At 36.4% G+C, this 25,604-nt stretch overlaps 1 protein-coding gene and 1 pseudogene across 4 annotated transcripts; one reads left to right on the forward strand and one right to left on the reverse strand.

Annotated features, from left to right (window-relative positions):
* Positions 1 to 1,311: 1,311 nt before the first annotated feature.
* Positions 1,312 to 25,598, forward strand: LOC131770344 (uncharacterized). Of its 4 annotated transcripts, none has more exons than XM_066158753.1 (16): positions 1,312 to 1,414; positions 3,227 to 3,492; positions 4,998 to 5,130; positions 8,739 to 8,787; positions 15,613 to 15,695; positions 15,917 to 16,061; positions 17,290 to 17,565; positions 17,684 to 17,891; positions 18,332 to 18,426; positions 18,572 to 18,679; positions 19,136 to 19,297; positions 19,596 to 19,630; positions 22,661 to 22,781; positions 23,170 to 23,306; positions 24,447 to 24,497; positions 24,986 to 25,598. In XM_066158753.1, exons 2-16 carry the CDS (start codon positions 3,233 to 3,235, stop codon positions 24,998 to 25,000), a joined length of 1,878 nt encoding a protein of 625 aa, XP_066014850.1. In that variant the 5' UTR covers positions 1,312 to 1,414; positions 3,227 to 3,232; the 3' UTR covers positions 25,001 to 25,598. The 4 variants fall into 4 exon arrangements, with proteins under 4 accessions (XP_066014850.1, XP_066014851.1, XP_066014848.1 ...); XM_066158754.1 differs by having other exon boundaries at positions 17,290 to 17,553; positions 19,593 to 19,630; positions 24,986 to 25,597; XM_066158751.1 differs by having other exon boundaries at positions 19,593 to 19,630; positions 24,986 to 25,596.
* On the reverse strand, positions 13,405 to 15,241 carry LOC131770483 (uncharacterized; annotated as a pseudogene).
* Positions 25,599 to 25,604: the final 6 nt, after the last annotated feature.

The raw sequence follows: 25,604 nt of genomic DNA on the forward strand, positions 1-25,604 counted from the left end.
GCTCAGAGGCTTTGATTTGAAATGAAACTGAAAATATTGTGTAACGTAGGGTCGCAGCACAATAGTCACGTCTCGTAACAGCTGCTTACCATGGTTACACTTAACTATCTGTCACACCAATGACATACAACCCTGTAACAGTCAGCTGACCTTCATTTCCCAGTCCATTAAACAAGATATAAATAACCCAACAGGAGTTTTATTCAAAGATCGATCTACATGCAGATAAAGAGTCTCATCTAACGCTGGGAAAGTCTTGATTGTATCCTTTATTTGTGACAGGCCAATTCTTACCTTTAGATGAAAGGGTGGACTCTTAGCGGGAATATACAGAAAGACTTCTTGTTGTGACGTAGAAGGATGTCTCACGAGGAAGAGTCAACAGAGAAGTCACGCACCTGATTCTTCTATCATGACAGCTGATATCCATGGTTACGTCACCTCGTAACAGTCAGCTGACCTTTAAATCTATTTGCCGCCCCCTAAAATAAGATATAAATAACCCTCTCACCTGGAGTAATGTATATCAAGATAGATCTGCATACTGATAAGGAGTCATATCTAACGCAGGGAAAATCGTGTTTGCATCCCTTACTTGTGACGAGTGAATATTTTCCTTTTGAGATAATCATTATCTTTCTCTCTTCTTATAAGAAAGAGTAGGCCAAATCTGTAATAACGACCTATTCAACTTCCGCTTTCACTTACTTTTGGGTAATTTTCTTGAGTTAAAAAACACTTGGAACCTTGTATTTGGTAATAATGTTATCACATTTAATCGTTTTTAAATAAAGTTGAAATCAGCACTTCGGATAACATGTCGGCTTCAACGGTAGGTGCGAGTTTGAAAAGAATTTTCACGCCTAATATAAAATCTCCTATACACCCCCCATACATGTACGGAAACAACCAAAATGATCGTTATATTGGGAAATGGTTAGAAGTTGTTGTTTTGTTTGGTTTTGCTTTGTTTTGTTTTTTTTTTTGCGGTGTGACGTCGCGCTACTCAACATTTTGGGATCGAAACGATTACTGTAATTAACATTTGTGCTTTAATGTTTATAGGAAGCTTCAGTACACTATAGAGGTCTGTACATAGCTACAGCACATTGTTTTTAAAGTACGAAGGACAAATTTCAGTGGAAGTCATGGGCAAACGGAGAAACGTGACAATGGTCAAGTGCCTCTTAGTCTGAAACTTCTCTCTTGACAGAAACCACCTGTCAGACCAATGACGTGATCCCGTAACAGTCACCTGACCTTTATTTCCCACTCCCAAAACAAAATATAAATAACCCACCACAAGCATTATTTAAAGATCGATTTCAATGCAGTCAGCAAGTGTTACCACCTAACGCTGGGAAAGTCTCGGTTGCATCCTTTATTTGCGGCAGACCAATATTCACCTTTTGAGGTAACTGTAATGATTTTTCTTTTGTTACCTAAGAAAGAGACGGTCAAATCTTAAATTTTGCGATCGAACGGTGACTTAGTTCACTTTCGCTTTAATATCTCTTACCACTGGGATATTTTCTTGATTTAACAAACACTTGGAACCTTGCATTTGGTGAGAATATTATAGCTAATTCAATCCTTTGTGAACACGATTGAAATCGATATTCGTAGAACATGACGGCCTCTTCAGTACTGAGGTATAACTTTGGTGGGAATTTTCATGCTTTATCATTATCTCAAATCTTTTGCACTATCCATGTACGTGCAAGTTCGTGGGCATTAGTCATGGGCGAAGTTTGTCACCTTCTTGAGCTCTTTTTTGTGGCCAAATTAGAACAGTTACTGAGATCAATTTTTACTCTTACATCCTCAGAGGATCGATTGATTCGAAACATCGATACTTTCGTTATGCAGGAGCCAAATTGAACATCTATCGAACGTGAACTGAATAGTGCATTCGCGTTTGTCCGATAAGCGGCAACAGTTCTTTTGAATCCTAAAGATAATAAGATGCCTTCCGCACCGATAAATTTAAAGCAGGAACGACTGCGGAATTTTTTCCAGCAGATTTTAAGTGTTATTTTTAGACTTCCAAAATCATGCCAAGGTAAATCATCAACTACTGTTACGAATGACTGGCCACACGCGCTAAGATATGTTCAAAGTAACAACGTTTTAATCCAGAGTTGAAAGGAGGGTGCTTGGAACATTAAAAAGAATTACGAAAATAACATACTTAAATAAAAACGGTCAGTTAGAGGTTTCCGAAAATGGCCATGTCAATTAAAGTTGTCATTTTGCAACCAATAACGTTACTGTGGGCGTAACCAGTGAGCCATGACACGAATTAAAACTTAATTTGTCCGGAAGCTCAATCGCATATCCTTCCAGCGGACATAATCACGTGTTTCGGCCGAAAGTTTGATCATTTAAGCGTGTTTAATGTATGCCAAGGCATTGTTATCTACGGACACGCGTGGATGACACCACTCGTCAAAACATGTCTATGGGATCTAACAAAGCATCTTTTCTAAGCTTTACTTTCATTTTGATTTTGTGGTTTCAAAAGATGGCATTTTTAATGACAAATTAAAAACATCGCTCATGTTAATTTAAAAATTTTTAGAAGTGAAAATTTTACAACTATATGATACAGTGCATTGCAGTACAATAAAAGTATCTAGGACAGATCACATTACTTTAGCTTCACATGTTAAATATCAAGTTTTTCTTCTTTTTTTGGCTATTTGCATAGAAAAGAGAGTCAGCTACATCTCTTAATGATAAAGTGTGAATAAATGTTTTAAAGAAGTTATGCACTAGTATTTACCTTTTCTAGACCCTTTAAATATCAAAAAATGCTATTTTCTACTTTGTAAAGAGTGACTAAGAATATGATTCTTGATCAGTTAGCAATTATAACTAATGTCTTCATTTTGAGAAAGTTGCCAGTTCTTCAGGTTGGTCAATATAAGTGAATTGTCAAACAAATTTTCTTGAACTGATAGTTCTTACGACCATTTTCTTGTTCAGTATGGATACCAAGCAGTTTTCACAGGTTTCTTAATCATGTGTTTGGGCAACTAAAAAAATTGATAAACTTTTAGTAGATGCTAGAGCCAATGTATGCAATTATTTGACAACTCTCTCTCTTGCATCACATGTCATATATAATTATGGATGTCATTAGATGTTGAATTTTTTCTTTACTCCTCCTATGAAAATAAATCATGATGCTCATTTACTTAATGATTGCTTTTTATTTACATAGTCAGCTATGGCGCAGGTTGAAGGTGGTGCCATTCCCAAGAATAGAAGAAATGCTCCAATTTTGATAAACGTCCTACTTCTGAAGAAAAATAATTATCATGTTGTCAATGGCCGCATATGCATGCCGACACAAAGTGAAATGTCGACAATCAGAAGATCTGATGAACTACAACAGTTCAAGAGAGATCTGGAAATTGGTGCAGACATGTCAGATGACATGGTAAAAGCACTTCTAGAGGCAACATTTCCTTACTTGAAAGGCAGGAGGTAAGGAAACTTTCAAATTATTCAAGAAATGCACCTATGCACCTTTACAAAGTTACCAATAGCTCTTCCAGAATGCATTTCAACTTGGTCTTCTTTGAACAAGGACAACCCTTCCTTGCTTTCAGATATAGTAAATCAGGTCTTATGGAACAACAGGTTTATATGCATTGATTCCTGATCAGTTTATAGTAAAAAGCTTTTTGACGCAGGATTAATAAAAATTGGCAACCTCTATGATGAAAATGGCGAGCTTAAATTAGATAAGGAGCCATGGCGTTCATCTCTCTCACCGGTCGATCGCTTCCTAATTTTCCGTCTCCTCAATGCTTTCCCACAAGAGTGGCGTAGAGAATTGAAACTAAATAGGACTTCTATCTACGGAAACACACAATACCAAAATCTAAGTAATTTCTCCCTGTGGGTTGATGATGAACAGAAGACTTTACAGAAGCTTTATTCAAAATCATTGTACCAGATTTTTCGTCTCCAAGATATCTAGTATACCAACTGCAATGAAGAAATACAACAAAGCATTTAATACAGACACTTTTCATCTTGATTGGGAGAAGATTTATTTACTGCCTGTTAAAACAACTTTGCATACCAAACTAAGGGAGTTTCAATATAAAATACTAAATAGAATCTTATACACAAATGTTATGTTGTTTAAATTTAAGAAAGTAGACTCCCCATTGTGTTATTTTTGCGAAAAGGAGTTAGAGACTTTAGAACATTTGTTATTTTATTGTCCAAGAGTGCATGCTTTCTGGGATGAAGTCACTGTCATGTTAAACTCACAGGGCATTACTTTGAAGTCTCCTGATATTAAAGATATTGTTTTTTGTTTTTTTTGTCGCGCCTAATCATGACAATGACGGAATCCTTCTAAATTATATTGTACTAGAAGGTAAATATTTTATTTATCGCACCAAGCTAAATAAGACTTCTCTATCCTTTAAATCCTTTTTCGAAAGAATTAAGAGTACGTTTCAAATAGAACGTTTTATAGCCAGAAAGAATAATAAACTTGAGATCCATTACAACAAATGGAAACCCCTCCTTCAAATGATAGAATAATAGCTGAACTAATTTATTATTTATATCAACACGCAATGCCTCTTTTTTTTTTTTTTTTTTTTTTTTATTCTCGTAGTCCAGTGTAGTGGTATTTTCTTTGTGTAATAGAGTAGTGTAATGTAAATTTATGCATGTAGAAATTTGTGATGTATCTTGCATACTTGTAAAAACTGTAAAAACCCAAAAACAAATAAAATACATAAAAAAAAAACCTAGCAAAATACATGATGTGTAATTTGTAATCATCTGCCATTGTATTCAGCTTTCAAGTTAAATGGGCTGAATTGTTTGAACCAATGAAATATGGATCTGTCCTTTGAAATTTGGGAAGAATGAGGTAACAGAACACAAACAACCAAATCCGAAAAATAAAAGTGATAAACAAAAAATAAAAGATCCTGTTAACAGAACTTTCAATTCCTTTTTAGATTTTCTTGTGCAGCTGTTGTTCGAATTGACGAGGATCACTCAAAATTTGAGGATTACGGACAACCTCGTGTTTGGGATTCCAATTTTATTAGGACCAAGATAAAAGGAAACTCAACACTTTACTTATTGGAGGTAATGTGCCTTTACAACATGTTCACCGGCATCCAGGAGATTCTGTTAGCAGTAGGCATACTTGATTTCAAACTAGATTATTTGATATAATTGCATGATTGTATGTACTACTTTAGAACATCTTCATTTGTGTGATGTTTCAGTTAAGTCTAGCTTTAACTATGAATCCATGATGCTGCAAAGAGGATGTTTCTAACCTGATGATGATTATACTAATGATAGGCCTACTCTGGGACCATAAGTCACTGTAACTTTAGGCGACTTTGGGTGATTTAGGGTGACTTAAGCAAAATTGGCACAAAAAATATTACAGCTTTAGGTGATTTAAGGCAACATAAGGTGACTTAAGGCGACTTAAAGTGATTTTATTTGACTGAAGTGATAAAAGCAAAGTTAGCAACATAATAGTCTCTCCATAAACTTTAAAAATGTCTACAGAATCCCTTGCAATAAACACAACAGTCACTTTGGTTACTTTGGTATGCTCATAAGTCACCATAGTCTAAAATATATAGATTTCAAATCAATTTAGCTGAAAATACTTAGACAGAATTACCACAACAGGTATTGTTAAATTATACAGTCAAAGCCAGTGAACAAATAGCCAGGAGATCAATTTAGCTAAAAATGTTCAGACAGAATTACCACAACAGTTAGTTGTTAAATTATACAGTCAAAGCTAATAAATAAATAGCCAGGAAAACATCATGGGTTATATGCCCAACATCAAACAAGCCTATCATAAATATACACATAGTGACATAAATTTTTAATTTAAGAAAAGAGACATGATTTAGATAAAACTATCAATAAATTTCCCACACATTCATTAAAAATAACATGATTATTTACGTGTATTAATTATTTCTCAAAGCTCCACAAATTATAATAATTGTTATCTTGGTAAACTTGTCTCCCATATTTTCGGCACTTGCACTGTCAATTTCAGGGACCCAACCAATTTGTTGTTCTCCTGCCTCCATTGGACAAAACACCCCAATACCATAATGAGAACCATATGCTAAGGTCCTTCATAAAAGTACTTCCTTTCCAGTCTCTCCAACTACTTTTCTGGCTGCAGAAAACTTCAACATCCCAGTAATGTAAAAGATGATTTAAGCGAACTACTGTCCCGGGTCAATTTGTAGCTCAAACTGTTAATCAATTAATAAATAGCATTGAAATGCGAGAACCATCTAACTTTTACCATTAGCCGCAATCTGCTGCATCACGTGGGTAAATGACATCAGTTCTGTTATCACAATTTTAGCGGCCAAAAACGACATGCAAGAGCTTGTAAGTTTATTTCAGTGTTTCCATTATTGTTTAAATTATCTCATTTGCAGACAAGTTATGTTAAACTTGTGGGAAAAAATGTCGAGAGAAACAGAATGAGATATGGAAACACATGTAATTGACAGTAATTGTTACCATCATTTTAGTATGACTTCAGATTCAATTAATGAATTTGACATTTACCTGATACCTTAACTTATGTGCAGCTTCCAAACAAAGGTCATCTTTTCAGTTACTGCATGTCTTATTGTTTAGCTTGATGAGGAGGATTAAAGAAAAATTTAGACATGCATAACAGATGTTACAGGAACTAGTGCATTTGACCACTGCGGAGTGTGCATGCAGACATAATCATAGAGCAGTTAGTAAACTTGGTAACACAATTAATTTGAAGATATTTAATTACAAGATTGAAGATTCTGAAGATTTTGACAACCGCTGTGCCACTATACTATCTGACAGACACAAATATTAATTAATATTTTATTTGACAATGCCCAAGTATGAAGACATGACCAGTCAGTCAAATGTACATGTTGGGACACAGTGTTGTGCTTTTTCAAAGGTTCAATATTTCTTTTTTATTTCTATTCCTATACTATAATATAGGCTGTTAACTCACAAATTTACAAATTTATGGCCATAAACATTAATTATTCAGAGTTAGGTAACCAGTAACTGTTAAGTTCACATTTAAAATCAATTCTTTAAATTTGTGATGGGCGTTTTAAGATGACTTATGTTTCATTAACATTAAATTCCTAAATGCTGAGTGCTGATTTAGAATGACATTCTTTTGGTTATTAAGAATGTTCTGTTTTTAGTGGAGGTTGATACATTGTAGCTTCATTCAGTCAGTTCAAAGGAAACAACAGTTTTTGAGATCTTACATTAATTTCAGACCACCCAGTTAAACTTTCAGAGTGAATTATTTTGAAGCTCTTTGATGACTTTTTGCACAGATAAATTAGTTGCTTCTCTGTACACTTGTCAGCAGGTTCCTGTGCATGTTGTTCTTGTGTGCACTTTAGTCACAGGACAAAACTAAGTTGCATGATCAAATATGACTGGTGGCCATGTTTGCTATGTAAGGTTTTTCTCAGCTCAGGAGGGTCTCATGAATGTTGATCATCAAACTGACGAAGGTGAAATGTACAAAGAGACTATCAAACCCTTGCGAACTGAACTCCCAGTTTTCTGGGAATTCCTAGGAATTCTCAAAAATTCCCAATTATGCAAATGACCCTTGCAAAATGAATTCCCAGTTTTCTGGGAATTTCTGGGAATTCCTAGGAATTCATAGGAATTCTCAAGAATCCTAGGAATTCCTAGGAATTCCAAAAGCCATTTTACAAGGGAAGTCTCAAGATAGGGGAATATTTACACCTTTATTAGGTTTGTTGAGCAACAAAGTTCAAATCTTTTCAGTTGGTCGGATATGATGGTGGAAGAAGCTAGTACAGATTAATGGGTTTATGCTAGAGAAATGGCCCACTTTTGTTACTCTTTTACTCTGGGTTAGTTAAGTGGCTAAACTCAGACCAGTCAGTCGAGCATTTATGAATTGGCTTCCTAGGAAAAACCGATAGACCACATTTGCCATTATGTTATTGGCTGCAAAATTCAAGTAGTCTATGTCATCGAAATTCCAGCTGTGATTGGTCAGTTTCGATCTGTTAGCAAAGTTAGGACGTTATGATATCTTAACCTGGTCTTTACTCGCAGGTCAAGATATAATCTCTTTCATTTAATCTTGATCACGTTCTTAGACGGGAATGAAAACCTCCTAAAATTTGACATGGTTTGATGTTACTCTGGTATAAAGATTTAATGAATGTAATCGAGAAGTTACAATTCATTTGGGTCTATGAATTGTAACTTCTCGGTTACATTCAGTAACTCCTTAAACAGAGTTGCATCAAACCATGTCTGATTGTCCACCTGGTTGCCTTGTGAACTTTAATATGTTTTAAAATTTGTCTCCCTCCTAACATGTGGCTTTGTAAGCCATTTGGTGTTGAGGTGCGTGCTCGAATCCAGCCGACGTCTGAATATTTTCAGGTTACTTTTATAAATTCTTTAACGGCAGCTTAAGATTAAATGAAATTTAAGCTATTTCATTATAATTAGGTCGGCCTTTTGGTTTCTGGGTCTATCAATGTCGTGAATAAGTCAGGGAAGACTTCTGTTGAGAGAATTTAGTAGCATTAGCAGTGTGTGTGATGTGAACTTATGTATTCCCTGCTGGTCTTAAATAATAAACTATCAGTAACATATATGTTTGAAACTGTTTCTTCTCCTTTCTTATGTAGTCTTTGGATTCAGGAAGTGACTCCACAAGCGGAATCTCTGAAAGTGAAGGTTAGCTCTCCAACTTACAGAATTTATATTGAGTAAACTGACAACAGTAAAAGCTTCTTCACTCTGAGATAATTACTTGGTATTTTTCTCTGCATCTCGTTCTGCGTATGGTTACACACAATGACCTAAAATAAGCGCGAGCGCACTATGCTATAAGTTTGCCTGTCATCGAAAACCAGTTGCGATAAAGTTCGGATATAACGCGCACTGTAGTTGGTTGAAAGAGCGTGTCCTATCAGATTACAAAAACTGGAGCTGGGCTAAAGCTGTCAAGCCCAATTTGTACTATGTCTGACCATTTCCAGAACTTCTCTCTAACTTTTTTTCCGTTAACTGAAAATGAAATTTCTTTAAACACACGCCTTGAGCAGTTTGTTTTCTTATTTTCATACGTAAAAACTTGCATGTTTTTGTAAGCCACAATTCGGTCAGATTTTACTGAACATTTACCTTTCATATATTGTAGTAAGACAAAAAATTTAGGCTAAAGTTTTAAATTCGTCCTGCCACACTACATGTATTTCAGTTTTAGAACTATTCCACATTGTGAACTTTGATCGTTCGTCAACTTTGATGGTTTGACATTTTTTGACAGCTTTGGTCTTATTCAACCAGTCAGATTTGAACCATTCCAACAAGGATTCTGATTGGTTTACTGTAGCGTGTTTTATGTGAGTATATAGAACACGCTGACGACACAGTTTTGTTCGCTTCGTTAATTAAAATTTGTGCTGAAAATATTAAGTAATGCTGGGGAATTTAACAGATTCTTAATTATAAAACAAATGAAGAAGCCTCGGCTGCGCTCTGTTCTGTTGTACAGCACTTAGGAAACGGCCAGAGAGAAAAAACACTCGACTACGATTCGTTTCCCCCCCTGCACTTCTTCCGTGCTCTAGCCGCTTCTTACGTGCTTTACAAAAGAACAGAGCACAGCCAAGGCTTCTTTATTTGTTAATTAAGAGCGAGATATGGCAGTTTTTACCCTAAACGAAGTCTGTAACCTACCAATTTTTCGTCGCTAGATTTCGTACCTTTAACTTTTCCTCGTTACGTTATGCTGTGCAGGTTTGAAAAAAGTTTACAATGGGAAAGACTCTTTATTGTTCCTTTCGATTTGCACATTACACTGATTTTGTTATTTCAAGGATCAAAGCTAAAGGCCCGGTCAACGCAAGCAAAATTTCACACCAACATCATGTGACATTGTTGCATGCAACGGGTCGCACACGTTTGGCCACCATGTATTAACATGTTGCAACATGTTGGATGGTGTTGGGTCAGTTCTGAAAATGGTCAAATTTTTGTTACAACATTTTTGGATGTTGCGCGCGTTTGGCCAGCTTCTTTACAGTATCTCACAACACAATTTAAGAATGTTCGCAGATATTGCGTTGAAATGTTGCGTGCGTTTTACCGGGCCTCAAGATCTCCTTGATCTTAAAAAACATGTCCTGCACCCATGAAGAAAATGATACCGAAAGAGGAGTTAGGCAGATTCAATGTGTAACGTGATCAAGCTCTAACTCCCCCCCCCCCCAAAAAAAAAAAAAAAATAGGTCTGCAATGCGTACATGTGTGGCTTACGAAATTGAGCTGCTTTTTAGTGTCTGGTGTCTTATTGGGTTTCTGTCAGAAGAGCTAATATCTGATTACCATTAGATAGTTTTCAATATTGATCCTGTTCATCAATAACACAAGACAACTAGCATACAAAAGTCCTGAAATGTTCATTCTGAAGATGAGAGTTATTAGCCACACTTTGTTATGGAGGTCTCATTTTGACAATAAAGGTTGCACATGTAACCCGAGGATTTAAGGAACTGAAAAAACATCAGCATAATCTCCCATAGTGGTCTGATAGATTCAGTCATGATTATGTTTACGTAACGAAATGGAATTGACTTCTGAAGTTTGTAGGTTGATTGTCTTTTCTAAGGCAAGTGATGTGAAATGAACTCTAGGGAAGAATTTCATATGAATATTTTTGACATTTTGTGTACCAGTACACAAGGACAAAACTTTGGAGAAGGGCAGGGACATTCGGGAAATGATGTAATCTACAATAGAAGCCATTGGGAGCTTGATTTGGTTTGAATGTATGACTAATTTTGGACAATACATACACGTAAAGTAACACAATGTGACATAAAGTTCAACTTTCAGTTGGTTGAGAGCAAAACGTTTATTATAATTGTATTTAGGTTTTGTGGGACTGTATTTTCATTAAGAACACAGAAAAATTTAGTTCAGGTAGATAGATATGAGTTTGCAAATGGAAGAGTCTAGGGAAAAAAGATAGGTGCATTGCAAGATCAGAGCACAAGTAATACTTTAATGAATCATATGTTGAGTTAAGTACTCTGAAGTAACATTACATTAACGTTGCTAATAATTTTTAACCCAATAAGATTTACAATTTGACCTGGAGATTTTATTTAACAGAAAGTTCAATAGAGATAGAGTGTCACCATAATAGATTTCAGGAACAGCAAATTAAACACATGTACAGGCCAGTTCATGATGGTATCGTATGGTTATCGTATGTTTTCTTATTATTGAACTTATAATTTCATGCCAGTGAGTCTAACAAATTCAAGTTATGTGGAGAAATGAATGGGTGAACTTGACATCATCATGTAAATGGTCGACTTCACATCATCATGCAAAGTGCTAATCTACCGTAAAAAAAGGTCCAAAACAAACACGGTAAGCAACTGACTTTCATGTATCACTTTTTGTTAGAGCACACAAGAGGACTTGTGAGACCTGCTCCTCTCTCATTTGCCAGAACAAGATTGAACTTCTGGTACCAATCAAAATTCAGAATGACCGTGACAATTTGGAACTGATCTGTTAAGACTGTGCTTTTAAGGGTCTACAGATGTGATTAGAACCCTGGGTCTCTGAGGATACCTGATGGTTATCTAATCCACATCAAGTAGCTCTAACTTTTAACTATAGACGTAACAAATGTCAGTTCCATTGAACTGTCTTCATAAAAACTCAACAAAGTCTAAGCTAAGTTAATTAAAGTGTACTTTGGTATTCTAAATAAGCTGAAGTATATTTTTCACAAACAACAAATGTTGAGCTCAGCGTGTGTGCAGTTTAAAGTATTTGAAAAATTTACAGGTGCTTATCATTTGAGAAATAATGTTATTAATTATTCATAACGTATACATGAAAGATACACATTTACAGGAAATCAACAAACTGATGGCAGATAAATTTGACAGTATTGACTAAATGAAGTATGTGCCATCAAAATTTGTCCTTCAGCTGAATTCTTACTCAGGAATGCAATTTTTTAGTGTTTATCGATACACATAAAAGTATCCAAGCTTTTGTTTATTTTTGTCAGCTACTGCATGTATCAATCAGAACCTACTTTGTGTAAATCTGATTGGTTTCTAATGTGATCTATTGTTGCTGAGCCTAGTTTATATTATTTTGTACATGAGTTATTACTTTTTCACTAATGATAAATGAAAAAGGCATCTAGCTATTTTCAGCCAATCAAAAAAGTGTAATTTTATGAAGTATGAAGAGAATCTAGAAGACTGCCAAGCTTGAAGGAAGTCATGAAATGTTAAGGTCAGAATGATTCTAGCCATAACTTGGAAAACATAACACTAACCACATTTCAGTTAACATTGAAGCACTAGGCTTCTATTCATATTTTAATAAAAGCAAAACCACTTTGTTACTGAGTTTCAATGGATTACTCCCTAAAGTTTGGAAACAATCACAATAGACATTTAGCACCTTGTTAACAACAAACTGCAGTTTCAGGTTAGGCATTAGATGTTTGTGACTTTTATTGGTTTAGCTATGTAAACATGAAAGTATAATGTCATTTAAAGAGGCCGTCAAATTGAATTTCCAGATAAGAGCAGTGTTTGATTTTCTAATGACAACAAAAAAGTCCTATTTTCACTACTGGCTAAAAATGGTTTATTCTATTCATATTCAATGACATGTAATGCCATGGGTGGTAAGGTATTTTGCAGTTTAACCAAAATTTTATCTTTGCATGTACTAAAAAGACTGGTTAAGTAGTTTTCTCACTGAGCATGTGGTATAAACAGAATTTCAGGTAAAAAATGTTCCAGTTAATGACGTATGTGAAATGTGACCGCAAAGAGAGTCAATAATGACTCCAAGGTTTCAATGTGGCACGACCTGCACTAAAGGTCCAGACCATGAAATGTTGGCCTGTGAGAGCACAACTCCAGGCTGTAATCCGCACTTAGAAGACAAGCCTACTGTAGGAAAGCCGGCGTGTGAAATCTAAGCAACAAAGATGAATGAAAAACTAGATAAAAAAACGATCTTCGACAGCGTGTTACAGCCACCATTGCAAAATGGTCGCTTTCTGAAGCTTTGAAGCTTAGGTAACTTAGCCAAGCATAGACTGTAACCTATCTTCGACAATAATAAACCACGTGACAAGCGCTCTGTTCACCGTGATAAATCCAGCGAGGAATAAGTATCTTGGATAATGACATAATGTGGTTTGTTTTACAATTCATGTAAAAAAAACCCAAAAACAGTTACAGGATAAACCAATAATTGTATAAAAACTTAGGCAAATGCAAGCACAAAAAACAAAGTTTATTTCCAATAGAAAGCCTGGTTGAACACAATTATGCGTCTAGTTTCATTCTGATATTGACGTTGGTTTAACAGTCTCTCCTCTCTACATTCTGCTGATTCATTTGCAATTTTTTGTCTTTGACACTGAGACTGGGTTTGCCAACCCCCTTTTTTCTTGATTCAGAAGATTCATTTGCACGTTTCTTGTCCCTGGTCAGACGCTGCTGGGCCGGCCTCTTTTCCCTAGATTCCTCACTTTCATTTACCCTTCTTCGTTTCTCATATTCATGTTTAGCAATCACTCGTTTTTCTTTTTCTTCTGGCGTTTCAGTTAAAGACTTTTGCTTCCTTTTCATATGTTGTGTTTGGTTTCTTTTATTTCTGAAAGGCAAATGTTCAATTTTTGGACTCTCGTGAACATTTTGCAAATCAAGTTCATTATCTCTGACAAAGACACGTTTAATTTCAAAAGGAACAAACCCTATTTGTAAGCAGGAAATGTTCAAATATGATACAAGGTTTTCAATTCCTTCAATGGTAAGCAAAGTACATTTCCCAAATTAGTGGGGCATCCCATGCAAATCCCTGGAATGAGCATCAAAAATTTTAAAGCTTTATTCTGAATTCGTTATCACTGCAACAGTATTTATTCCAATTGTTAACAAACAACACTTGTAGTTAAGTTGACAATTTGAAAACACTTCTGTTAGAGAATTTTGAAGAGACATGTATGGCCCATTATTTGATGTCATGAACAAACTTCCTGTTAATGACTCACTATATTCTAACGTGTATACATTATTGTACATTGAAACAATGCTTGGAACATCAGTTGAAAGCAAATAATCATTTGTCTGGACAGAACATCTTATAGAAGTATACAAATTATTTCCAATGGTAAGAATATTATTCAAAAGGGAAGAAGTCCACAATTTGATATCTTCAATGTAATGGTAAATAATAGCAGTAAGTGACATTGTTACACATTGCTTACAGCATTTTCACCAAAGAGAGCTTCATTTCCTTGACTGTAGTCAGCACATATTGTTCTTGTTGGATCGATGACATCAAATATTGGGGGGCCTGGATTTTCCTCTACATCATTTGCCTGCCTTATAAGCAATGGAATATAGGCATTGTAGAAAATCATTTGTGAAAACCAAAACATCACGTCATTCCACATTTTGTGTTGTCCAACAACTTGTTTCAAGGAAAAATTTCCGCACAGCCCCATACTTAATTATGCATGTACATCTTACTGGTGATGCACTGAATAATAAAGCCCCATATATGGATGTATAATGATGTATGGGGCTGTGCGGAAATTTTTCCTGTTTCAATACTGGCAAGTAAAATACATTTAAATAGAACATCACAAACATTAAACTCCAACAATGATCATTAAAACGTGATAAGATATCCTTGATTTCACGAAATTGTCATGAGAGTCAATACTTGACCGGTATTGTTCAATCGAAATTCCCATACTTACTTTTTCGTTTTGAGATATGCCTCCGTGAATTCTCAACAGTGCAAGGAGAAAGCAACTGAAATACAACTTATTTCACTTTCTGGCACTTTCAGGTGGCTTCAGACACTTAAAAACACTTTCAAACACTTTCAGACACTCAGTGGTGCAACCCACACCGATAGATCAAGCCGATAGTTGTTGGCTTGTGAGAGTGCAATAACTCCTTTCAGTGTGGTACAACCCGTACCGAAGATTCAAGCAGTTAAATATTGTCTTTTAAGAACGTAGAAGCTCTTGCACAAGCTGCACTCTTAACACAAGCCGGGTCTAAATTTGTTGGCTTGTGTGAGGGGAACTAACTCGTGATACGATCACCTGAAAAAAATTACTCGAGACCACGCTTACAATCAAGATGGCTGACTTAGATTAGTGCGCCGTATAATACCACGATACTAGACCACGTGACAGGCGCTCGACTCTCGTGTACAAATAAATAAATAAATCCGATCGTGCCATAATGTGGCTACACAGGTTGTGTAAGCCACACAAAAACGCCTCCACGTTTTGATTTTTGCATTTTTCAAGTTACTCGGTGTAAATAATCAATCAGAGGAAGAGTTAAATCAGAGGAATAGTTAGATTCTAAACTAAAAAATCTCCTAAACAATTCTTTGTATAAAGTAAATCTTATGTTACTGTGAAACTTACGAATTGACCGGGAATTTGACTAATTACCTTTTTTCTTTTGAAAATAGACAATTTTGCGAGTATGCCACAGAATCTAGATACCCTGTATCCTTACGAGGTCCAAATTAATCCTCAACGGAGTCCTCAAGAGGTAATAGATTTTAACTCATTTTTAGATGCGAAAACTAACCACCCGATATGGATTTATAGAACTTACAAAGATAGTATGATCCTTTTTGCTCGAGAAAAAACTCAGTGCGAAAGAAAACAATAATAATTTAGAGCATTTATATTCGAAGCGGTGTTTTAATCTCGTACACCTTAGTGACACTTCGACTGGGTGATGACTTTTTTTTCCATTCTAACCGGCAGGGAGGAGGTCCTTGCGTCTTTACGTTCACTCCAAAGCTGTCATCAGTCATTACATCAGTGTCGGCTGTCTTTGACTCCGTAGGAAAAATTTCACTAAAAATGTTGCTGGAAGATGATGAATGTCAATGCTTAGGCGAAATACCAGGTTTGTATCCGATTTCACCTTACTTCATGACTTTGTAATTACTTTTCGTGCAAACATGTCGAACGAAATTTTGAACTTTCTATGCACAAAAAGCGGGAAAGTAGGACAAGAGCCTATCATAAGTTGGTAATTTAGTATTATAAACTGAATGATAACGTAAATCGGCCAACGCAAATAGTTTAAAAGCTGGTGTTTCGAGCGTCAGCCCTTCGTCAGAGCGAATGATGAAGGGATAACGCTCGAAACGTCGACTTAGAAACTCCTAACGGTGGCTAATTCACGTTATCAACTCGTATGATAAAACCAAATTATCTGATTACGTAAAGGCAAGCAAGGGTTCAGGCTCCTTTCAGGTTCGAATTCTCTCTTAGAGCTATAACTTCTCCTTTCTTTCTCTCCAGTCTTTCATAAAGATCATTTCGTTTTTTTACTATACACTGGTAACTCATTCGCTATCTTCCTCGCCCCCAAAAGGGGATCCTCAGGCTGCTAAAGAAGGTTTTTCATCCTTCACTCTTTCCACACTCTACCACATTTAGCTGAATTAAGAGAAACCCATTCTCAACCCATTTCTCAACAGATCGAGAGACAAGTTGTCCCTCGATCTTCGATCTGCCAACAAAGGAAATTTCTCTTACGCATGACGTAGGCCTCAATGGTCCGATGTCAGATAACATTCGTCCTTAAGTAAGTTTACTGGTGGACTTTTTAAGGGAGGAAGTTGCTTGTCCTCTACTCATCAATCTGACTTATCGACTAGGAAACTTTGGAACTACTTTAATCTAAATTCTCCCTAAAGATCCCTCAAACGTGACGTGCTTAAACCTGCTCAGAGTCTCTATACCAGTCAACTGTCAAGTCTACGTAGCTTGCGGTTCAGCCTTGTGTTCAGCAGAACCGTCTTAGTCTTCCTGAAACTAGTCATCTCACCAGAGAATTATGTGTCTTAGTGTCCTTCTGTTTTTTTATTTCTTTTGCCTTGATGCTACACAGACAGTCGACCTTTCCGCCTAATACCGTGGATGTCTTGGAAATGACCTTTGTCCACACAAGGAATTTGATATTGTAGTTATAATCTTATGACCAGTGTGTAGCTTTGAAGGAAATATATTAAATAAGTTGAAGGCCCTTTTACAGCCAAATTTTGTTGAAATCATCCATATTTGATACACAAAATATATCACGGATGTGAAAGATCCTTAATTTATTACCTCTTTCTTTTCTACAGCCTCAAAGGAACCGGGTTGGGTTACTATCACACTTCGTGCCGATCAGGGTCCCTACAAACCTGTTTTGGGGCGCACAAGAATATATTATGAAAAATCCCCTTGGGAAGAGTTTCTCGAGGAAATTGTTTTTAACACTGACAAACAGAAAGAGTTCTATGAGACGGTCATTAGTCGTAGAAATGGAAGCTCTGGAAACCGTGAAAGTGGAGGCAATGGCAGTGGAAACAGTGGAGGTCTAAACAAACGATGTGGAAAACAAATCGGTGAGGCTTTTGGTGAGTTAATTTGTCGCGGTGTTATGTTGAAAGTATTTTTGTCGCCAAATTCATAGCACTATGAGGTGAGTATAAGAATCCTGTCTCATGATAACGTTCATAACGTGCAATGTTTCAGGATCCTCACAGCCATCCCATGTGTTGGGCATCCTGATTTATACAGCAGCAAGATATGGTGCTAAGGAGTTCATCGAAATCATCTTCAATTCCTCTGCTGGAGGAGTGTTATTTAATTGTTACAAGGACAATGCTACTTTGCCAGAGTCTGTTGCGAGGGATTTTGGCAACGACGAGATTGCCAATTACCTTGAAGAAATAACAAATAGGTAAAGTTTGTTGAAGTGCAGTAGAAGAAACGTTAACAACAATGTATCTGCCTTTCTTTGGTCTTTCTCACCTCGCTCTATTATTCGCAGCGAGGTCAGCTAAGAGGTTTCTTAATTTTAAACTGCCATTCACCTATTTCTGCACCATGAAACGATCAGTAAGCAAAAGCTCTCCATGGAAGAAAATGACAGTGGCAGAGAGCAGACACCTAATGCTCAACTGCATCTTGAGCACAAGTTCAACAATTGTTAACTCCAAGGTTGCTTCATCAAAACAAGTGCCAGATATCACAATCCATTTATTGGAATCAAACTCCTTATTTTGTGAAAAATCTCTACAGTACTGAGTAACTTTTAATTCTCACTGTTGTAAGTAAAGGAAAATGATCGTTGACGTGGGTTCATTGAAATTTGCACTTTTTGTATTGCTCCTTGAGCAGATTCTCTCAAGAGATCCAGAATGGTAAACAGTTTAGTCAGACGGTGGATTGGTCAGAGCTAGTGAAAGCTACTGAGGAAGCCCAAACGAAGATGAGTAAGTAAAAAGGGTGTACCCGTAGCCCATCATCTAATGTTTGTCACTAAAACTTTAAATGATGCATAAACTTTATAATTTGAAATTTCTTTTTTACATCGCTCTCAGTTCATTGACCACGTATTTTTACCCTAATTACGAACAGATCAGGATACTGACGAAAAACACGCCAATCAGGTGGAGGGTGGCTATTCGGCGGATGTTGAGTTATCATCCAGTGCATCATCAGACCAGGAAAACCCTGATTACGATGGTAACATTCCGACCATGTATTTCAAGACCGGTTATTAAAACGGAGTTTAACCATTATTTGGCAAAACCACGTTCTAATTAAAGTTTACGATAGCCAAGCGTTTGATCTAAGCGTTGATTTCTCTGAGCAGGTATGTGTTATAAATTGTTTAAATAACTGGACCGCAACGTTTGGTAATCTCAACAATTGCGTAAGAATTCTTTTTACTTTGGCAATTACGTTCGGAATTATGTATAAGCATACAGTATGTTGAGTTTGGAGAGCCACAAGTATTATGGAAAAACATCCCACCATAAACTAATTCCATTGTAAAAGCGGTTGCAAAATAAAAGAAAAACCTATAGGGATTTAAACAGTGAGTTAAACAGACTAGTTTCTAATGTAAGTATCATATATTTTTTGACCAATTTTTGAGCGGTTTTTTTTTTTTTTTTTCACCTTGCTCTCTGGTTACAGTTCTTCCCTCAATCGAAGACTTGGTATATAGTGAAAATGAAAGCGAGGAGAAAAGTGTCATCTTAAAGGAAAGCAATGAAGAATCCATTACGTCATCCGCAGCAATGTCAATGCGAACTAAAGATAGTGCTACAGGTTCCGTTGTAGGAAAGATTGACGAAGGTACATCCCAGTGTAATTGCCGTTTTTGCAGCGAGTACCAAAAGAACTTGTTCTTCATTATAATCATAAAAGAGATTAACAATTTCCAAGTTAAAAGAGCTACTCTGTAAAATCCCAACGTGAACATGAATATCTTTGCGTAAACTTTAATTAATCCTGCTAATCGTTATATTAAACAGTGTAAGGGATATATTTTGCTTTGCCACTGCCCTGATGTCGTGCAGTGCAGTGTATCGTGGGTACTCTAACAATGATGTGGTTAAGTTGTTTCTAAAGACTCTTTATTACGTTACAGTAGCCGCGGATGTCAATGCGTCATTGGATTCTTTTAAGGTAATCGTCGTTATGTAACGTTCTGTTTACTTAAAAAACGGTATTTTTCCAAACAGTGCTGGTTAAAAATTACTATTTCCTGAAATAGAGAAATTAAATGTGAATTATACTTATTTAAGGGGACTTGAAAGTCGACCGACTTGTCGAGTTATTTATAGAAAAGTAAGATGAAACCACTGAAGTATCGTTAAAAAAATTTAATGACGAGGCCTATGTTCTTAAGTAGCTACCTGGGTTTTAAGATCAAATGTTTCTTGTTGGACTTTTTGTTTATACACAAACAACTGATTTTTTCGCAGTTTCTGACATTATTTGAACCGGCATTATTCGACACAAACAAGTGTTTTCTACATCTATTTTAAGTGTTGTCTCTGGACAAGAATAATATGTCGTTGTAGCATGTCTGATTGAAATGCTTTCGATACCTCTACGGCTTGAATTCGGACGATGATTTGGTGATAGGGAAGATGTGTCGGTCTAGTATCTGCTTTTAGACTGAAAAATGCAAGGAAATACTCACGAAAATGCAAATGCTAGGAAATACAAACGAAATTAAAAAGGCAAGCGCAAGTGTCAACGCAAGAAATGAAAGAATTTTTATATTCTCACACGCTCCTCAAGCGTGTGAAACGTGGTAACACAAATCAAACGCAAGGCGAAAAACTAAGTTTCCATCGGTTCCATGTCACCATGACACAGTTCAAAACAAGACGGCGTCGACGTATTCTGTCATTTCGGAAGAAAAACTTTGGGAAGAGTGTGCAGAAATTTCCTGTACTTTCCGACGAACCTTGCTCAGAATTTAAAGAAAAATTGAAGAAGAGTCTTGGTTGGTAAGAAGTCGCTAGAGAAGTACGCCTAAAAGACGGTATTAGGTATCGTAGAACAAAAGCTGAGTGGCCTCCTCATTGACATTCTCACAAGGAAAGCAGAATTCATGGAAAAGCAATGCGAGTTCCTGGAACAAAGAGCAACTGAGATTTATGATCGAAGACCTCATTAAAAGTAAGAATCTGAAGAGGTGAAAATTCTTAAAGATGAAGCAAATGAAATCGACGGATTGGCTTCAGTGTATAGGCAGTGACCCATAAACTAGGACTCGAAATTCTGACTTTTGTTACAGGAAAATTTAGTGATTTTCCGTGTGTTTTAGAACTTATTTATTCATTTGTTTTTCCAAAATTTTAGCCGTATTCATTATTTACGAGCTCTTTCATTGCAATGTTTTAAAAAGATAAAAATCAACAATAAGATCTTCCACTGCCAACTAGTACAAATGGCTTTGTACTCGCCTCCTTTGTGCACTTGTATATCGGTCCTATTGTGATTTCGTTTCAAGTTGACATTGTTAAGTAAATATTCCTGGAAGCGACCTTTCCTGGTAAATTACTTCTCGGGAAAGTTGCCAGCTGAACTTGCGTCCGTAAATTACTTCTTTGAAGTTGTGAATTCAATCTCCGTTTTGTTAGTTAGAATCGATAACTTCAAAGAGACATTTTCCGCTTCTTTAGTGAAACTATTCAAATGTTGTAAATTTAGAGAACAATAGAACCACGCGCTCAATAGTACTTAAGGAAGTACCTTGTGAAGCTTTTTAGATTACATAGGCGACTGCGTGGCGATTACATTCATGACTGTATGGCTATGACAAAGTTAAGTACGCTAGAGTTCATGTCGGTTGTCGAGATGAACTGAAATAAACCTACTGTGGAACAAAACACGGTCTAATCCTTGACGTCCGTAGCAAGCTCGCTTGAAGCAGGTCTTCGTGTACCAGGAAACCGCGACGAGTTTCTGTTTCCGTTGTCAAAGTGGTCTCTACCGAACTATTTTCCCCGTTATTGTTGCGTTCCCTGCAAAAGTCCAGTTAGTGCGGAAAACCTCTCGTCACACAAGAGCTTGGATGGTCGTTGAACAGATTCCCGACGCATGGCAACTAGAATCAGAGTGTTCCCGAGAATTGCAGGAATGGAGAGAAGGATATTCAACACTGAGACACCTTTCAAGTATTCCAATTTTCCATCCGCAAAACTTGACGTAAAACTTAACAATTCTTTTATTTAAGTCCATTTTTTCTGAACCAGTGAAGCTGTTTGGCTTCATTATTCTCAAGCAATTTTCGTAAGACCGATGTTTCCAACATGCAAAGCCAGCTGGTGTTATCTTTGACGTAACACCTTTTGGAAAAAAAAGACTTCGCCCGCAGGGGCCGCCTGTGGCAACGTTGACGCATTTCATTTTGGGGACGAAATTTCAGAAAAATATTTCGTGAAAGCTCTTAATAATTATTACAAGAAAATGGTGTATTGTGGGCTAAGAATGCTTTAGAAAGCAATAAAAATCTAAGGAATAAAGGTTCTTAGGATATTATTTGATTTTTAAATTTCTTAAAAATAAGATATCGTGATTCTAGAGTTTTAGAAACGCAACCATTTCATCCTAGCCAGAATCCAAAGGGCTCATGGAGTTAACTTGACAGGTTAAAAAATTGAGAGGAACAAAAAGAATACAGCCATGTGTGAAGTTTATTTTTTGACTCACTTATGTAGTAATCAAGATCTATTGACAAATGAGATATCGGAAATCTCATCTATATTTGGACCTTTTCGAAAGTCTTATTCAAGTTATTTGTTCTGGGATTCCCAGTATCTTGAGATCTGTAATATATTACTTCCAAGAAATGATTTTCTCCATTTTGTGTTCATTATTACGTTGCCACGTTCGGTTTAAATTTGATATCATGAAGAGGGAAAAAAGTAGTGCTACTGGCCGAAATTGCCTACAAAGTAACCGCTCTGGGGTAAGATAGAGCTTTTAAAATTAGACGAAAATGAAAACAACTTCTTCTGGCTACAAATTGTCCTGATAACTCTTTTAAGGCATATTACTTCAATTTATTCCATGACAGCATCAACTAATCCAGTTGCCAAACTGGAGGGCAAAAATAAACATGGAAAGTTTATTTTAAAACGTTTTTTAAACAAGTTTTCCTTTTAGTTTGGTTACAGTAACTGTGTTCTATTCTATTAGATAAGGATATTTGATCAGCCAGTTGAAAGTGGACAAATTTTGAGTTTTCGTTCGAGTCACAGTGCTCCTCCAACCAAGATTCGCTTCCATGCAAATGATGGATTTAACATCTTCAGTGCAGGTATTATGAGTGGCGTTGTTACATTTTCCATAAATGCTGAAGAGTAATGACTACATGCATTGCACACTCAAGCGAACCTTAAATCACAATGAATTTTCTCTTCATCTAAGTAGTTTGGAAAGCTGAAAGACTCTAGAACAAATAATTGTGTTTCAAGTCGACACTCTTAATCTCCACAGTAGCAACGAACGCTTTTCATTCGACTAATTTACTCTTGTGTTTTTCATGTTAACATGTTCCCACCAATAGCATAGCTCCATCTTTCTGACCAAAGTCCTGGAATTTCAAAGCTTCTTGTCAAATATAAGCTCCTCAGTTATCGCAGTTTACCGCATTTTTTGCGTATCGACTTCTACGCATGCGAAATAATATTTTCAATGTGTTTTAGAATTCGGTGACGTAAAGGAGACCACAACTGAGGGAGATATTACATCTATTGTTGCTGACAAAGGACAATCTTGTACGTTTGAGTTCATTGAAGAACTCACCTATGTTCTTGACAAAATGAGATGGAGACCTGAATATGTAAGTGGTTTTCTCCTACAATTGCACTTTTCGTGCTGTTTACCAAACAACTGTATATATATATTTATATATATCTATATGTATTATTTGCCGGCTGGGACGGGGAGCAATTTCAAGACCGAGGACACAGTTTTTACCCATACGGACCGACCCCTAGCCGGTAAACAACATATTTACTTTTTTAAAATTTGACGAAATTCTTTCCGAAAGAACCCGAATGATTTAGGGCTGTAAATACGGCAAGATCTTCCATAAACTGAACGATTTTTGAGCGAGTAAATGGTACTGAGTTAAAATAGAGGTGATGCAAATTAAAGAGAGATGCCTCACCGAAACATTTTCATCTGCGTAACGAAAGAGGTGATTTAAAATGCTTCCAAACAAACTTTGAAACATTATTTTACAAGTATCTGTCACAATCTGACACCTGTCAATTAGGGAGCGCGTAAGAAAAAAAAAGCGCAAGAACATTTGAAAAAAACGGAACTAGTTTGGCAAGGACTGTCACGACAATGTTTTCTTCAAAAGCAGTCAGTGATCTAACGGAAAGTATTATTCACACTCATCGACGATTCATTCAAGTACGAATATTTACCTCTGCTCATTAAGTAAACGGCGAGGAAAGTAATTGTGAGTAAATTCAAACTTTTTATTTTGAAGTTGTAAGTGTTGGTTCGTTTGTTTGCTGCAATGGCGTGTGTAAATCTGGTCTTTCCTTCACAAAAACTAAATTCGAATGGCACACTCCAACGAAACACACGGGGATTTTATGCGGCCTTTTCTCATTAAATTCCTTCAGTTTCTGTTGTGCAATTTACGGTACAAATGTCCAAATTGAACGGACTTGACTCACCGAGAGCGTATATTCTTTGTAAAACTTAAATTAAAACTTCGCTTGCTTTTTCACTACGAGCAAATTGTTTGAGAAAATTCAGGTATTAAATGAATGAAAGTTCCATCGTTCAGTTTAACTGTAACCAAATACTTCACGTTTTAACTTTCTATGTACTTTTTGTGAACGATTAAAATTAAAATGGCAAAGAAAGTTGGGATGAACTCGGCGACTCACGAAAGCGTTACCATAGCCCGTGGGCAAAGATAGGAAAATACTGACCGTCTATCTTTTTGCCTACCACACAGGAACTAGTGCCTACATTCCTTCAAACTGAAGAAGATCAAACTGATGAAAAGGTGAGTTTTTCTCGCAGGGTGAACCCTAAGTGTAACATTAAGAATGGTATGTGCCAGGCTCTGGCAAGAAAACGACTGCGCGTAAATCGACGGGGGTCAGGCATAGAAAAAAAAGAAAGACAACGTTACTCTGACAGCCTGAAAGCACACCTAGTTATTGTAAAGTGTGCCCATACGTAAACGTTTGACCTCTGTGTTACTTGTGGCTCGCCTGCTGCTTCTCTCACCTCCTGGCCGAATAAGAGCCTGGAACAGGGTATAAACAGAAGTGATTGATCTGTAACTTTTCCTTACAATGTCTATACATTATCCGGAAAACGGGTGTTTATAATAGACAAAATCCTGTACCGTGGACGGTGTTTTCTTCATATTTTCTTCGTAAAATTCTCTCAATTACCTTCCAATAATCATGTAACGATGAGAAGGGAGAATTACTCATTAGATACTAAAGAATTCACTTAAATTTTCATTGCCCTTACTTTTTTTAGGATGCAAAGTCTTAAACTCCAGACATGAAACACCTTGAACAATGCAGCTGTGTCCTTTCTTGGGAAAATTCCTGCGCTCTATAAGAAAGCAACCTCTATAAAGCTTACCCTTCTTGACACAAGCCATGCTCGCCGAAGGATTCCAGGGAAACAGGCCACGTGGTAGTAGAATACCTCTACAATTTCCACGTGATCGATTTTGAATTAAATTTGATTTTTTGATTTTTTAAAAATTTCGATTTCCTGTCAAAATTTATTACTCACTTATAGATTTACTTATTTTCTAATGTTTCTTTCTATCGGTAGAGTTTCTTACAGTTACTCGTTATTGTTAGACTCTTAAGAATTAGGGTGGATATACGCCCACATGTAACTTTGACCTCAAACCAACAGTGCTTTTTTTTCTCAATACAAAGTTAAGTTGAGGGAAATAGTTGATTTAAATTGTAATTTAGCGATTAAAGAGACAGTTTAAACTATCGATGATAGTATCCTTGCATTAATATGACGGATCCGCAGCTAAACTATTTATATAAAAACTGTGACATCTAGCACGCTTAGTTTTTCCCCTTCCAAAAAGGGCACTTCGATGTAGATATGGCACAAATTTTGATCGGAT

Source organism: Pocillopora verrucosa, chromosome 12 (assembly GCF_036669915.1).
Source record: "Pocillopora verrucosa isolate sample1 chromosome 12, ASM3666991v2, whole genome shotgun sequence".
NCBI lineage: Eukaryota > Metazoa > Cnidaria > Anthozoa > Scleractinia > Pocilloporidae > Pocillopora > Pocillopora verrucosa.